This window comes from Portunus trituberculatus, chromosome 37, assembly GCF_017591435.1.
Source record: "Portunus trituberculatus isolate SZX2019 chromosome 37, ASM1759143v1, whole genome shotgun sequence".
Classification (NCBI taxonomy): Eukaryota; Metazoa; Arthropoda; class Malacostraca; order Decapoda; family Portunidae; genus Portunus; species Portunus trituberculatus.
The window spans coordinates 24,857,736-24,871,073 of record NC_059291.1 but is presented as its reverse complement, the minus strand read 5'-3'; the positions used below and the strand labels follow the sequence as shown (position 1 = coordinate 24,871,073).

The 13,338-nt window shown below is 36.4% G+C and overlaps 1 protein-coding gene across 1 annotated transcript in view; it reads left to right on the top strand.

The window, feature by feature from the left end:
* Positions 1 to 13,338, top strand: part of LOC123514164 (structural maintenance of chromosomes protein 5-like) — a 138,526-nt gene that overhangs the window by 50,386 nt on the left and 74,802 nt on the right. The window contains exons 19-20 of the mRNA XM_045271814.1: positions 11,886 to 12,069; positions 12,200 to 12,350. Of these exons, the coding sequence (XP_045127749.1) occupies positions 11,886 to 12,069; positions 12,200 to 12,350 (335 nt within the window). The remainder of the gene's footprint in view (positions 1 to 11,885; positions 12,070 to 12,199; positions 12,351 to 13,338) is intronic.

Here is a 13,338-nt window from a genome sequence, read left to right as displayed (position 1 = left end):
TTCATTATCAGCAAAAAAGTTAATTAGTTCTTCAAAATCCACTTTTACATAATTTAATTTCTCTCTCATTTTTAGTCATCTCTGTAGTCTCTCCAACTTTCTTATGTGTTTTTTTTATGGAGGATCCACGCAACTCCTGCATATTCCAATCTGGGTCTTATTATAGTACTTATCAATTTCTTCATCATTTCTTTGTCCATGTAGTGAAATGCTAATCCAATATTTTTTAGCAAATTATATGTCTCTGAAAATTCTATCAATATGGCTTACCGGTTGATTGTTTTCTTCCATCGTTACTCTCAAGTCCTTTTCCTTTTTTACTTTCTCTAATTCTACTCCATCTCGCATCTTATAGATTCCCACTGGTCGTCTTTCTCTTTTTCCCATTTCCATGACATGGCTTTTGTCCACATTGAATTCCATCTCCAACTTTTTACTCCATATCCGGATCTTATTTAGGTCTTCCTGCAGCATTTCACAATCCTCTTTTTGCTTTATAACTCTGCACAGTTTCACATCGTCCACAAACAGATTTATGTAGCTGTTCACTCCCTCTGGCATGTCGTTTATACATATGAGAAAAAGTATTGGCGCCAATACTGATCCCTGTGACACTCCACTTTCTACTGCTCTCCACTTGGACTTCATATCTTTAACTACCGTCCTTATTTCTCTCCCCGTCAAATAATTATCCATCCATCTCAATATGCTTCCTATTAAGCCACCCTTGTCCTCTAACTTCCACAGTAATCTTGCATGTGGCACTTTATTTATTTATTTATTTATTTATTTTTTAAATCCAAATAAATACAGTCAATCCATCCCTCTCTCTCTCTCTCTTGTACTCTATCAACTATTCTATAGTAGAAACTCAGTAAATTTGTTACACACAACCGACCTTTTCTAAAACTAAATTGGCTATTTGATAATAATTTGTTGTCTTCAAGAAACTCGATCCATTGTTTATTTATTACTCTTTCACACATCTTGCATATTACAGTAGTTAGTGATACCGGTCTATAATTTAAAGGTTCGTCCTACCTTCCTTCCTTTCTTATATATGGGAACCACCTCAGCTCTTTTCCATTCTACTGGTATTCCATTCTACTGGTACTGTTCCATTTTCTATTGAGCATTTTATGATGTATATAGGACTTGCTAGTTCTTCCCTACATTCTTTTAATATTCTGCCTGAGACTTCATCCGGTTCCATTGCCTTCTCTTCATCTAATTCCGTCATCAACTCTTTTATTTCAAGCTTGGTTACTTTAATTTCTTTCTTTTACCCTGTGGTCTTTCAAATTTGGATTCCTTGGTAAAGACCTCCTGGAATTTATTATTTAATAGTTCTGCCATACTTTTTGGGTCTTCCACCATCCCGTTCTCTCATTTTAACCTTTCTATTGTTTCTTTTTGCCTTATTTATGAATCTGTAGAACAATTTTGGTTGCTCCTTACATTTTTCGACAATGTCTTTTTCATAGTTCCTTTTTTCTTCCTTCCTCACCTTAGCATATTCATTTGTCACTGCCTTGAAGTTTTCCTTATTTTCTGGATTTCTATTTCTTCTCCACCTTTTCCAAGCTCCATCTCTTTTCTCCTTTGCCCTAGCACACCTTGCATTAAACCAATCTTTCTTTCCTTTTTCTTTAGGTCTATATTTCAGGACATATTCCCTGACTCCTGTTTTCTATATTTCCAAAAATAAGTTATACTTCTCTTGCACTGTCTATGAGTTTTCCATCTCCTCCCTGTTAACATTTTTTAAATAGTTCTTGAGGTTCTCAATATCAGCCTTTCTGTAGTTTAATCGGTCTCCTTTGTATGATTCATCTCTATCTTCCTTTCCCTCTTCTATATCCGTTTCTAATATTACATGGTCACTCTTTCCCAATGGGCACTTACATCTTATATCATCGTTCATTTGTATACCCTTTGTAAAAACCAGGTCCAATCTCGCCGGCTCGTCGTTTCCTCTGAGTCTTGTGTTTTCCTTTACTCTTTGGTCCATTATATTATCTATCATTAGGTTCAGGAATCTTTCTCCCCCAGGCTTCTTCCCCAATACCACTTTCATAATTTTCTCAGTTGAAATCTACTAATATAACTTTTCTCCTTTCTTTAATGACTCTCATTAGACTGCTTATTGTATCATCTATCATGTCTTTATATTCTTGAATGGTCCATGAATTTGTTTTTGGTGGCACATATGTTCCAATGATTGTTAACTCTTTTTTATTGATATGTATCTTAATATACAGTACTTCTGCCTTTTCTTCCCCACACTCCACTTGGTTTACCACCATCTCTTTCCTTAACATCATCATGACTCTTCCTCCTCCTTTACCCAGTCTGTCTCTTCTCCATATATTATACCTCATTTAATTTTGTTTCAGCCAGCCATACAATATCATATAATCTTAATTCTAATTTACTCGATAAAACATACATCATTTTTAATCTCTTGCTCTTATCACCTTTAGTTAAACTTGCTCTATTTTTTTCTTCCTTCTCTTTTATATACCATTTCCTTATCCTGTCTCCTAGAATTCTCCCAAAAAAATGCCTTCTCCTCCTCTGACCTTTCATTATTTTTTTCCTGTGCTTCTGCCACCAGTTCATTGTGTCTCTTCCTTCCTTCCTCATTTCTATATATATATATATATATATATATATATATATATATATATATATATATATATATATATATATATATATATATATATATATATATATATATATATATATATATATATATATATATATATATATATATATATATATATATATATATATATCCTTGCAACCTTCTGTTTCTCTGAGTTTTGTTGTTCTGTATAGTATTTCTTCTGTTGCTGCTTGTGATTTTAGTAGTATCTTAATTGGTTTCACTGATCCTTCTTGATATGGTCCCATTCTGTGGATTTCTTCTACCTCCTCCTCTAAGTTCTGTCTATCCTCGTCATTTAGATTCTTTAGTAGGTCTTTGACTGATTTCATTTCCTCTTTTTCCCTTCTTGGTCTATATTTTATATTTTTTTCTTTCAGACCAAATATGATTACACTTTTTCTTTTCTGCATAGTCCCTTATTAGATTTTCTTTTTCCTTAAGGACTCCTATCATTTTGTTTGCATATTCTCATCTCTTTCTTTTAGCTGTTCCTGTATCACCTCCTGAAAATTATCCTTGTCTTTCTTATCTTGGACTCTCCATGCTTGTACTTCTTTCTTAATCATGTCCTGTACTTTTTCCTCTTCTTTGTTTATGTAACATTATGGTGGTGAGTAAGTGAAAGCAGGATGTTCCCGTAACTGGAGTTTATTTACAATACACCACAAGTCACTTGACACGAAGCACCAAAGTCCGCTCTGTGGTGGTGAGTGGTGTGTGTTGTGTCCACGCGGTGACAAGAAGGGCCGCCAGAATGGTAAGGGCGGCAGACAGCGAGGGAAGCCAGTGGTGAGCGACACGTGGGCCTTGGCGAGGGACAGGGCAAGAGGTGGTGGTGAGCCCATCTGTAGTGGTTGGTGAACTGCCCAGCGTCCAGCCCTCAGTGTCATGGTCGCCTCGCTTGACACTCCGATTACTTGTTTACTCCGTACCGAGCAGATAATTAACTATTCATGCACTATTCCAACAGCCACTCAGCACGTTCTCGTAACAGTTTACTAGATCTTTCAGATCCTCTTTTTCTTTCTCGGCTTTACCGAGTCCTTCATCCATCTGTTTCTTGTACTTAGCTATACTTTCTTTTTAAGTTCCTCATTTTCTGCTCTTAGCCTAGCTTCGTTTTCTTCCACTCTTTTTATCCTTTCTTTCAAGTTCTGAAACTCTTTTTCCTGTTCTTTGTTCTCTTTAATTCCTATACTCTCCTTCATCCATTTATCCAGTTTTCTTTCAATCGTTAACACTCTCTTATGTAGGGTAGTGTTTGCCGTATCAAAACCTCCAAATGCCCCCTCTCCCTCATCAACATATTCATCCTCTTCTTGCATTCTTTCCCTGGTCTTATACCTGCATTTAGATGTAATCTCTTCCTTACTCATGCTTTTCTAACAATGTATTTCTGAAAACGAGTTCCACGCACTAGCCCAGGCCTTTGTAAATACAAACAACAGGTAGTGTGGATCAGCTGATGCTCGGAGCGTCAGCACCACATCTGTCCTCGACTGTGTCGTATGTGTCTGTGTGTGTATTTACCTAGTATTTACCTAGTTGTAGTTTTACAGGGCCTGGGCTTTACGCTCATGTGGCCCCATCTCCATATCTGTGTGTGTGTGTGTTTACCTAGTTGTAGTTTTACAGGGCCTGGGCTTTATGCTTTATTCTATTCTAGAATAGAAACTCAGTAAATTAGTTACACAAGACCGTCTTTTCCTAAAACCAAATTGGCTATTTGATATTAATTTGTTGTCTTCAAGGAACTCGATCCATTGTTTCTTTATTATTCTTTCACACATCTTGCATATTACACTAATTAGTGATACTGGTCTGTAATTTAAAGGTTCTTCCTTCCTTCTGCTCTTATACATAGGAACCACCTCAGCTCTTTTCCATTCTACTGGTACTGTTCCATTTTCTATTGAGCATTTTATGATGTTGTATAGGACTTGCTAGTTTTTTCCTACATTCTTTCAGTATTCTGCCTGAGACTTCATCCGGTCCCATTGCCTTCTCTTCATCCAGTTCCTTCATTAACTCTTATTTTAAGCTTGGTTACTTTAATCTCTTTCATATAGACTGTCTATCTATTACTGTGTGGCCTTTCAAATTTGGATTCCTTAGTAAAGACCTCCTGGAATTTATTATTTAATAGTTCTGCCATACTTTTTGGGTCTTCCACCATCCCGTTCTCTCCTTTTAACCTTTCTATTGTTTCTTTATGCCTAATTTTTCCATTTATGAATCTATAGAACAATTTTGGTTGCTCCAGACATTTTTCGACAATGTCCTTTTCATAGTTCTTTTCTTCTTCCTTCCTCACCTTAACATATTCATTTCTTGCTGCCTTGAAATTTTCCTTATATACTGGATTCCTATTTCTCCTCCACCTTTTCCATGCTCCATCTCTTTTCTCCTTTGCCTTAGCACACCTCGCATTAAACCAATTTTTCTTTCCATCTTTAAGTCTATATTTCAGGACATATTCCCTGACTCCTGTTTTGTATATTTCCAAAAATAAGTTATACTTCTCTTGCATCGTCTCTGAGTTTTCCATCTCCTCCCAGTTTACGTTTTTAAAATAGTTCTTGAGATTCTCAATACCAGCCTTTCCGTAATTTAATCGGTCTCCTTTGTATGAATCGTCTCTATCTTCCTTTCCCTCTTCTATATCCATTTCTAATATTACATGGTCACTCTTTCCCAATGGGTACTTATATCTTATATCATCATTCATTTGTATACTCCTTGTAAAAACTAGGTCCAATCTCGCCGGCTCGTCGTTTCCTCTGAATCTTGTGCATTCCTTTACTCTCTGGTCCATCATATTGTCTATCATTAGGTTCAGGAATCTTTCTCCCCAGGCTTCTTCCCCCATACCACTTTCATAATTTTCCCAGTCCACTTCTTTACAGTTGAAATCTACTAATATCACTTTTCTTCTTTCTTTAACAATTCTCGTTAGACTCCTTATTGTGTCATCTATCATGTCTTTATATTCTTGATTGGTCCGTGAATTTGTTTTTTTGGTGGCACATATGTTACAATGATTGTTAAGTCTTTTTTATTGATATGCATCTTAACATACAGTACTTCTGCTTTTCCTTCCCCACATTCCACTTGGTTTATCACTAACTCCTTCCTTAACATTATCATGACTCCTCCTCCTCCTTTACCTCCTCTGTCTCTTCTCCATATGTTATACCTATTTTTCAAGTCTATTTTGATTGCCTTATTTAGTTTTGTTTCAGCCAGGCATACAATATTCGGATTTTCTTCCTTTATGTAATCTCTTAATTCTAATGTACTTGATAAAACCCTGTCTATGTTCGTATACATCATTTATAGTCTCATGCCTTTATCATTTTTAGTTAAACTTGTTCCACTTTTTTCTCTTTCTTCTCGTTTATATACCATTTCCTTATCCTGTCTCCTAGAATTCTCCAAAAAAATGCCTTTTTTTTTCCTCTTCTGACCTTTCATTATTTTTTTTCCTTACTGTTGCTGCCAGTTTGTTGTATCTCTTCCTTTCTTCCTCATTTCTATTTTTCTTTATATAGATATCCGTGCAGCCTTCTGTTTCTCTAAGTTTTGTTGTTCTATATAATATTTCTTTTGTTGCTGCTTGTGATTTTAGTAGTATTTTAATTGGTCTCGTTTTTCCTTCTTGATATGGTCCCATTCTGTTTATTTCTTCTACTTCTCTTCTAAGTTCTGCCTATCTTTGCTGTTTAGATGCTTCAGTAGGTCTTTGACTGATTTCATTTCTTCTTTTTCTCTTTTTGGTCTGTATTTTATATTTTTTTCTTTTATTCCAAATACGATTACACTTTTTTTTTTCTGCAATTTTTCTAACTAAATTTTCTTTTGTCTTGAGGACTCCTATCATTTTGTTTGTCATATTTTCTTCTTTTTCCTTAAGTTGTTCTTGAATCACCTCCTGAAAATCAGCCTTATCTTTCTTATCTTGGACTCTCCATGCTTGTACTTCTTTTTTAATCACGTTCTGTACTCTTTCCTCTTCCTTGTTTACTAGATCTTTCAGCTTCTCTTTTTCTTTCTCGGCTTTACCGAGTCCTTTTTCCATCTGCTTCTTGTGTGTGTGTGTGTGTGTGTGTGTGTGTGTGTGTGTGTGTGTGTGTGTGTGTGTGTGTGTGTGTGTGTGTGTGTGTGTGTGTGTGTGTGTGTGTGTGTATTTACCTAGTTGTATTTACCTAGTTGTAGTTTTACAGGGCCTGGGCTTTATGCTCGTGTGGTCCTGTCTCCATATCTACACTTATCCAATTTTTCTTTAAAACTATGTACACTCTTTGCTGATACCACTTCCTCACTCAAACTGTTCCAAGTCTCAACACATCTTGCGGGAAACTGAATTTTTTAACATCTCTCAGACATCATCCCTTCCTTAGTTTCTTACTATGCGATCTTGTGCTTCTAAAGTCATATTCTTCTCTCAGGATCAGTTTCTCATTATCCACTTCATCCATTCCGTTAATCAATTTATAAACTTGTATCAGATCCCCTGTCTCTCTTCTCTGCTCCAAGGTTGGTAGATCCATTGCCTTTAGTCTCTCCTCATATGCCATCCCTTTAAATTCTGGAACCATTCTTGTAGCCATTTTTGTAGTCTCTAATTTTCTTATGTGTTTCTTTTTATGGGGAGTCCACACAACTCCTGCATATTCCAATCTAGGTCTTATTTTAGTACTTATCAATTTCTTCATCATTTCCTTATCCATATAGTGAAATGCTACTGTGTGTGTGTTTTAATAAGTGTCTATCCCATTGCTACCTCCACCTATCACCTCCTATACAATCTCATAACTTGCTATAACCCACACACACGAGACGTGGTCGAGGAAGGATGCACTGGCGCCGTTCCGACAATCAGCTGATCTTCACTACATACCTGTTGTACAGTTTTACAGTGGCCTGGGCAGGTAGTGTGGACTCATTTTTTTTCATGCAATCAATTATTAAGGAATGATGAGTGAAAAAGAGATACCATCAAAATGCAGACATGAGATTAGAGAAGGAATGAAAGCTGATGATGACTATGCTAGTGAGGGTGAGCGTGTATTTGAAGGCTTTGATATGACGACTACTTCACTACTAAAGAGAGTGTTAAATATTGAATATAAACTAGATAAATTGATAAAGGAGAATATGGAAATGAAAGTGAATGAAGAACAGGATAAAGAGTTTATAAAACTGAGAGAAAGGATAAAAAAAGTGGAAGAAAACGAAGCTAGGCTAAGAGCGGAAAACGAAGAACTTAAAAAGGAAGTAGCTAAGTACAAAAAGCAGATGGAAGAAGGACTCAGTAAAGCCGAGAAAGAAAAAGAGAAGCTGAAAGATCTAGTAAACAAGGAAGAGGAAAGAGTACAAACGTAATTAAAAAGAAGTACAAGCATGGAGAGTCCAAGATAAGAAAGATAAGGCTGATTTTCAGGAGGTGATTCAAGAACAACTTAAAGAAAAGAAGAAAATATGACAAGCAAAATGATAGGAGTCCTCAAGACAAAAGAAAATTTAGTTAGAGAAATTGCAGAAAAAAAGAAGAGTGTAGTAGTATTCGGAATAAAAGAAAAAAAATATAAAATATAGACCAAAAAGAGAAAAAGAAGAAATGAAATCAGTCAAAGACCTACTGAAGAATCTAAACGACGAAGATAGGCAGAACTTGGAAGAGGAAGTAGAAGAAACAAACAGAATGAGACCATATCAGGAAGGAAAAACGAGACCATTTAAATACTACTAAAATCACAAGCAGCAACAGAAGAAATATTATATAGAACAACAAAACTTAGAGAAACAGAAGGCTGCAAGGATATCTATATAAAGAAAAATAGAAATGAGGAAGAAAGAAAGACATACAATGAACTGGCAGCAGCAGTAAGGGAAAAGAATAATGAAAGGTCAGAAGAGGAGAAGGAGGCATTTTTTTGGAGAATTCTAGGAGACAGGATAAGGAAATGGTATATAAATGAAAAGGAAGAGAAAAAAGTGGAAGTTTAACTAAAAATGATAAAGGCAAAAGACTAAAACTGATGTATACGAACATAGACAAGGTTTTATCAAGTAAACTAGAATTAAGAGATTACATAAAGAAAGAAAATCCAGATACTGTATGCCTGGTTGAAACAAAACTAAATAAGGCAATCAAAATAGACTTGGATAATAGGTATAATGTATGGAGAAGAGACAGAGTGGGTAAAGGAGAAGGAGGAGTCATGATTATGTTAAGGAAGGGGATAGTGATAAACCAAGTGGAATGTGGGAAGGAAAAGAAGTATTGTATATTAAGATGCATATTAATAAAAAAGAGTTAACAATCATTGTAACATATGTGCCACCAAAAACAAATTCATGGACCAATCAAGAATATAAAGACATGATAGATGACACAATAAGGAGTCTAACGAGAATCGTTAAAGAAAGGAGAAAAGTGATATTAGTAGATTTCAACTGAAAAGAAGTGGACTGGGAAAATTCTGAAAGTGGTATGGGGGAAGAAGCCTGGGGAGAAAGATTCTTGAACCTAATGATAGACAATATGATGGACCAGAGAGTAAAGGAATGCACAAGATTCAGAGGAAACGACGAGCGGCGAGATTGGACCTAGTTTTTACAAGGGGTATACAAATGAATGATGATATAAGATATAAGTGCCCATTGGGAAAGAGTGACCATGCAATATTAGAAATAGATATAGAAAAGGGAAAGGAAGATAGAGACGATTCATAGAAAGGAGACCGATTAAATTACAGAAAGGCTGATATTGAGAATCTCACGAACTATTTTAAAAACGTAGACTGGGAGGAGATGGAAAACTCAGAGACAATGCAAGACAAATATAACTTATTTTTGGAAATATACAAAACAGGAGTCAGGGAATATGTCCCGAAATATAGACCTAAAGAAAAGGAAAGAAAGATTGGTTTAATGCAAGGTGTGCTAGGGCAAAGGAGAAAAGAGATGGAGCATGGAAAAGGTGGAGGAGAAATAGAAATCCAGCAAATGAGGAAAACTTCAAAGCAGCGAGAAATGAATATGTTCAGGTGAGGAAAGAAGAGGAAAAGAACTTCGAAAAAGACATTGTCGAAAAATGTAAGGAGCAACCAAAATTGTTCTACAGATTCATAAATGGAAAAATTAAGCAAAAGAAACAATAGAAAGGTTAAAAGGAGAGAACGAGATGGTGGAAGACCCAAAAAGTATGGCAGAACTATTAAATAAAAAATTCCAGGAGGTCTTTACTAAGGAATCTAAATTTGAAAGGCCACAGGGTAATAGAGAGACAATCTATATGAAAGAGATTAAAGTAACCAAGCTTGAAATAAAAGAGTTAATGAAGGAACTGGACGAAGAGAAGGCAATGGGACCAGATGAAGTCTCAGGCAGAATACTTTAAGAATGTAGGGAAGAACTAGCAAATCCTATATACATCATCATAAAATGCTCAATAGAAAATGGAACAGTACCAGTGCAGTGGAAAAGAGCTGAGGTGGTTCCCATATATAAGAGCGGAAGCACATTGAGATGGATAGAAAATTATTTGAGGGGGAGAGAAATAAGGACGGTAGTTAAAGATATGAAATCCAAGTGGCGAGCAGTAGAAAGTGGAGTGCCACAGGGGTCAGTATTGGCACCAATACTTTTCCTCATTTATATTAACGACATGCCAGAAGGAGTGAACAGCTACATAAATCTGTTTGCAGATGATATGAAACTGTGTAGAGTTATAAAGCAAAAGGATGATTGTGAAATACTGCAAGAAGACCTAAATAAGATCTGGGAATGGAGTAAGAAGTGGGGAAATGGAATTCAATGTGAACAAAAGCCATGTCATGGAAATGGGAAAGAGTGAAAGACGACCTGTGGGAATCTATAAGATGGGAGATGGAGTAGAACTGGAGAAAGTTAAAAAGGAAAAGGACTTAGGAGTGGCGATGGAAGAAAACAATCAACCAGTAAGCCATATTGATAGAATTTTTTAGAGAAACATATAATTTGCTAAGGAATATTGGAGTAGCATTTCACTACATGGACAAAGAAATGATGAAGAAATTGATAAGTACTATAATAAGACCCAGATTGGAATATGCAGGAGTAGTGTGGACCACTCATAAAAAGAAACACATAAGGAAACTGGAGAGGCTACAAAAAATAGCTACAAGAATGGTTCCAGAATTTGAAGAGATGACATATGAGGAGAGACTAAAGGCTATGAATCTACCAACCCTGGAACAAAGAAGGGAGAGAGGAGACCTGATACAAGTTTATAAATTGATCAACGGAATGGACCAAGTGGATAATGAAAAATTGATCCTGAGAGAAGAATATGACATCCGAAGCACAAGATTGCATAGTAAAAAGCTGAGAAAAGGAAGATGTCTGAGAGATATTAAGAAATATAGTTTCCCACAGAGATGTATTGAGACGTGGAACAGTTTAAATGAGGAAGTAGTGTCTGCAACGAGTGTGCATACTTTTAAAGTAAGATTGGATAAGTGTAGATATGGAGACGGGGCCACACGAGCATAAAGCCCAGGCCCTGTAAAACTACAACTAGGTAAATACAACTAGGTAAATACACACACACACACACACACTATTGGAGTAGCATTTCACTATATGGACAAGGAAATGATGAAGAAATTGATAAGTACTAAAATAAGACCTAGATTGGAATATGCAGGAGTTGTGTGGACTCCCATAAAAGAAACACATAAGAAAATTAGAGAGACTACAAAAATGGCTACTAGAATGGTTCCAGAATTTAAAGGGATGGCATATGAGGAGAGACTAAAGGCAATGGATCTACCAACCTTGGAGCAGAGAAGAGAGAGGATCTGATACAAGTTTATAAATTGATTAACGGAATGGATGAAGTGGATAATGAGAAACTGATCCTGAGAGAAGAATATGACTTTAGAAGCACAAGATCGCATAGTAAGAAACTAAGGAAGGACGATGTCTGAGAGATGTTAAAAAATTTAGTTTCCCGCAAAGATGTGTTGAGACTTGGAACAGTTTGAGTGAGGAAGTGGTATCAGCAAAGAGTGTACATAGTTTTAAAGAAAAATTGGATAAGTGTAGATATGGAGACGGGACCACACGAGCATAAAGCCCAGGCCCTGTAAAACTACAACTAGGTAAATACAACTAGGTAAATACACACACACACACACACACACACACACACACACACACACACACACACACCTCTCCTCCTCTCCCATCCTACAGGAAGTACGGGTTTGAGACGTACATGCTGGACTGTCTAGAGGGGCCTCCTGCCATCCTGTCCTTCCTGTGTCAAAACTATGGACTGCACAACGTCCCCATTGGCACAGCAGGAAATTATGACGCTGTGCCCTTTAATGTCTCCGTCTTCTACTTGGGTGAGTAAGTGAGAGAGAGAGAGAGAGAGAGAGAGAAGAGAGGGTAGTGGGGAGAATATTTCTTTATGTGAAATCTTCTCACTTCATCCCCACTTTATCCCCACTTTTATGCACTTTCCCATTCCCACAGACATGCACAGGTACTCCCGTACTGTGTCCCGGTATGACAAGCAGGTGTCCACTAGTATCTTCCAAGTGGGGGCAGCAAAATTACTACAAATTGTTTTGGATCAGGAGAAGATCAATGAACTGAAAGCTGTCATAGAGAATCTCGAGACACAGTGAGTGGTGGTAATGGTAGTGGTACTAGTAGTAGTAGTAGTATAGTAAATAATATTAGTGTTTGTGTTATTGGTAGAAGTAGCAATTTCACTTTCAGTTTTATTAGATAGATTGGATTTAAAAGCTTTTCGTCTTATCAACTTGTTTCAGCAACTCTCCTCTGACTATCTTCAGCATCATTCTCACCACCAGAATGTTGCATGTCTTGCTATCTTCTATCACTATTTTCATGCTAACTGCTCAACTGATTTTGTTAACTGCATGCCTCTCCCTTCTCCTGTGGCCTCACTGCACAAGACTTTCTTCTCACTCCTGTTCTGTCCAACTCTCTAATGCAAGAGTTAACTAATACTCTCAATCATTCTCTGGTAAACTCTGGAACTCCCTACCTGCTTCTGTATTTCCAAATCCTTATGACTTGACTTCATTTAAGAGGGAGGTTTCAAGACATCCCTTGTTTTTGGCTTAGTTTCTCGGGTCTGCAAGGCGACTGGCAACTAATTAGGTATCTCTCTCTCTCTCTCTCTCTCTCTCTCTCTCTCTCTCTCTCTCTCTCTCTCTCTCTCTCTCTCTCTCTCTCTCTCATGTCCTTGGCCAGTTTTCCCTTCTTGCATAAAAAAACTAGGTATAATAGTACTATTAGTAGTAGTAGAAGTAGTGATAATGGTAATACTAGTGTTTTTAGTTGTACAGGTAGTCATCAACTTATAACCGCATTTGCTTACAGCAAATCAGTCATAAGTTGGCCATATTAAACTACCATAATTATATCATGTTGGCTAATTATATTGTAGTCATCTTTATCTTTAAGCCATACAGAATTTTAGAAACATTTTCTTTGTTCATTATTTCATTTTATTAGATAATAATTTTAATTTTATCAGATTTGTGCTATCATTAATGTTTAGCCACTTTTTTTTATTAGTGTATTGTTACTTTTTTTACAAGTTTGTATAAAGATGACATAGTTGTGGTCATAAAGTTGAA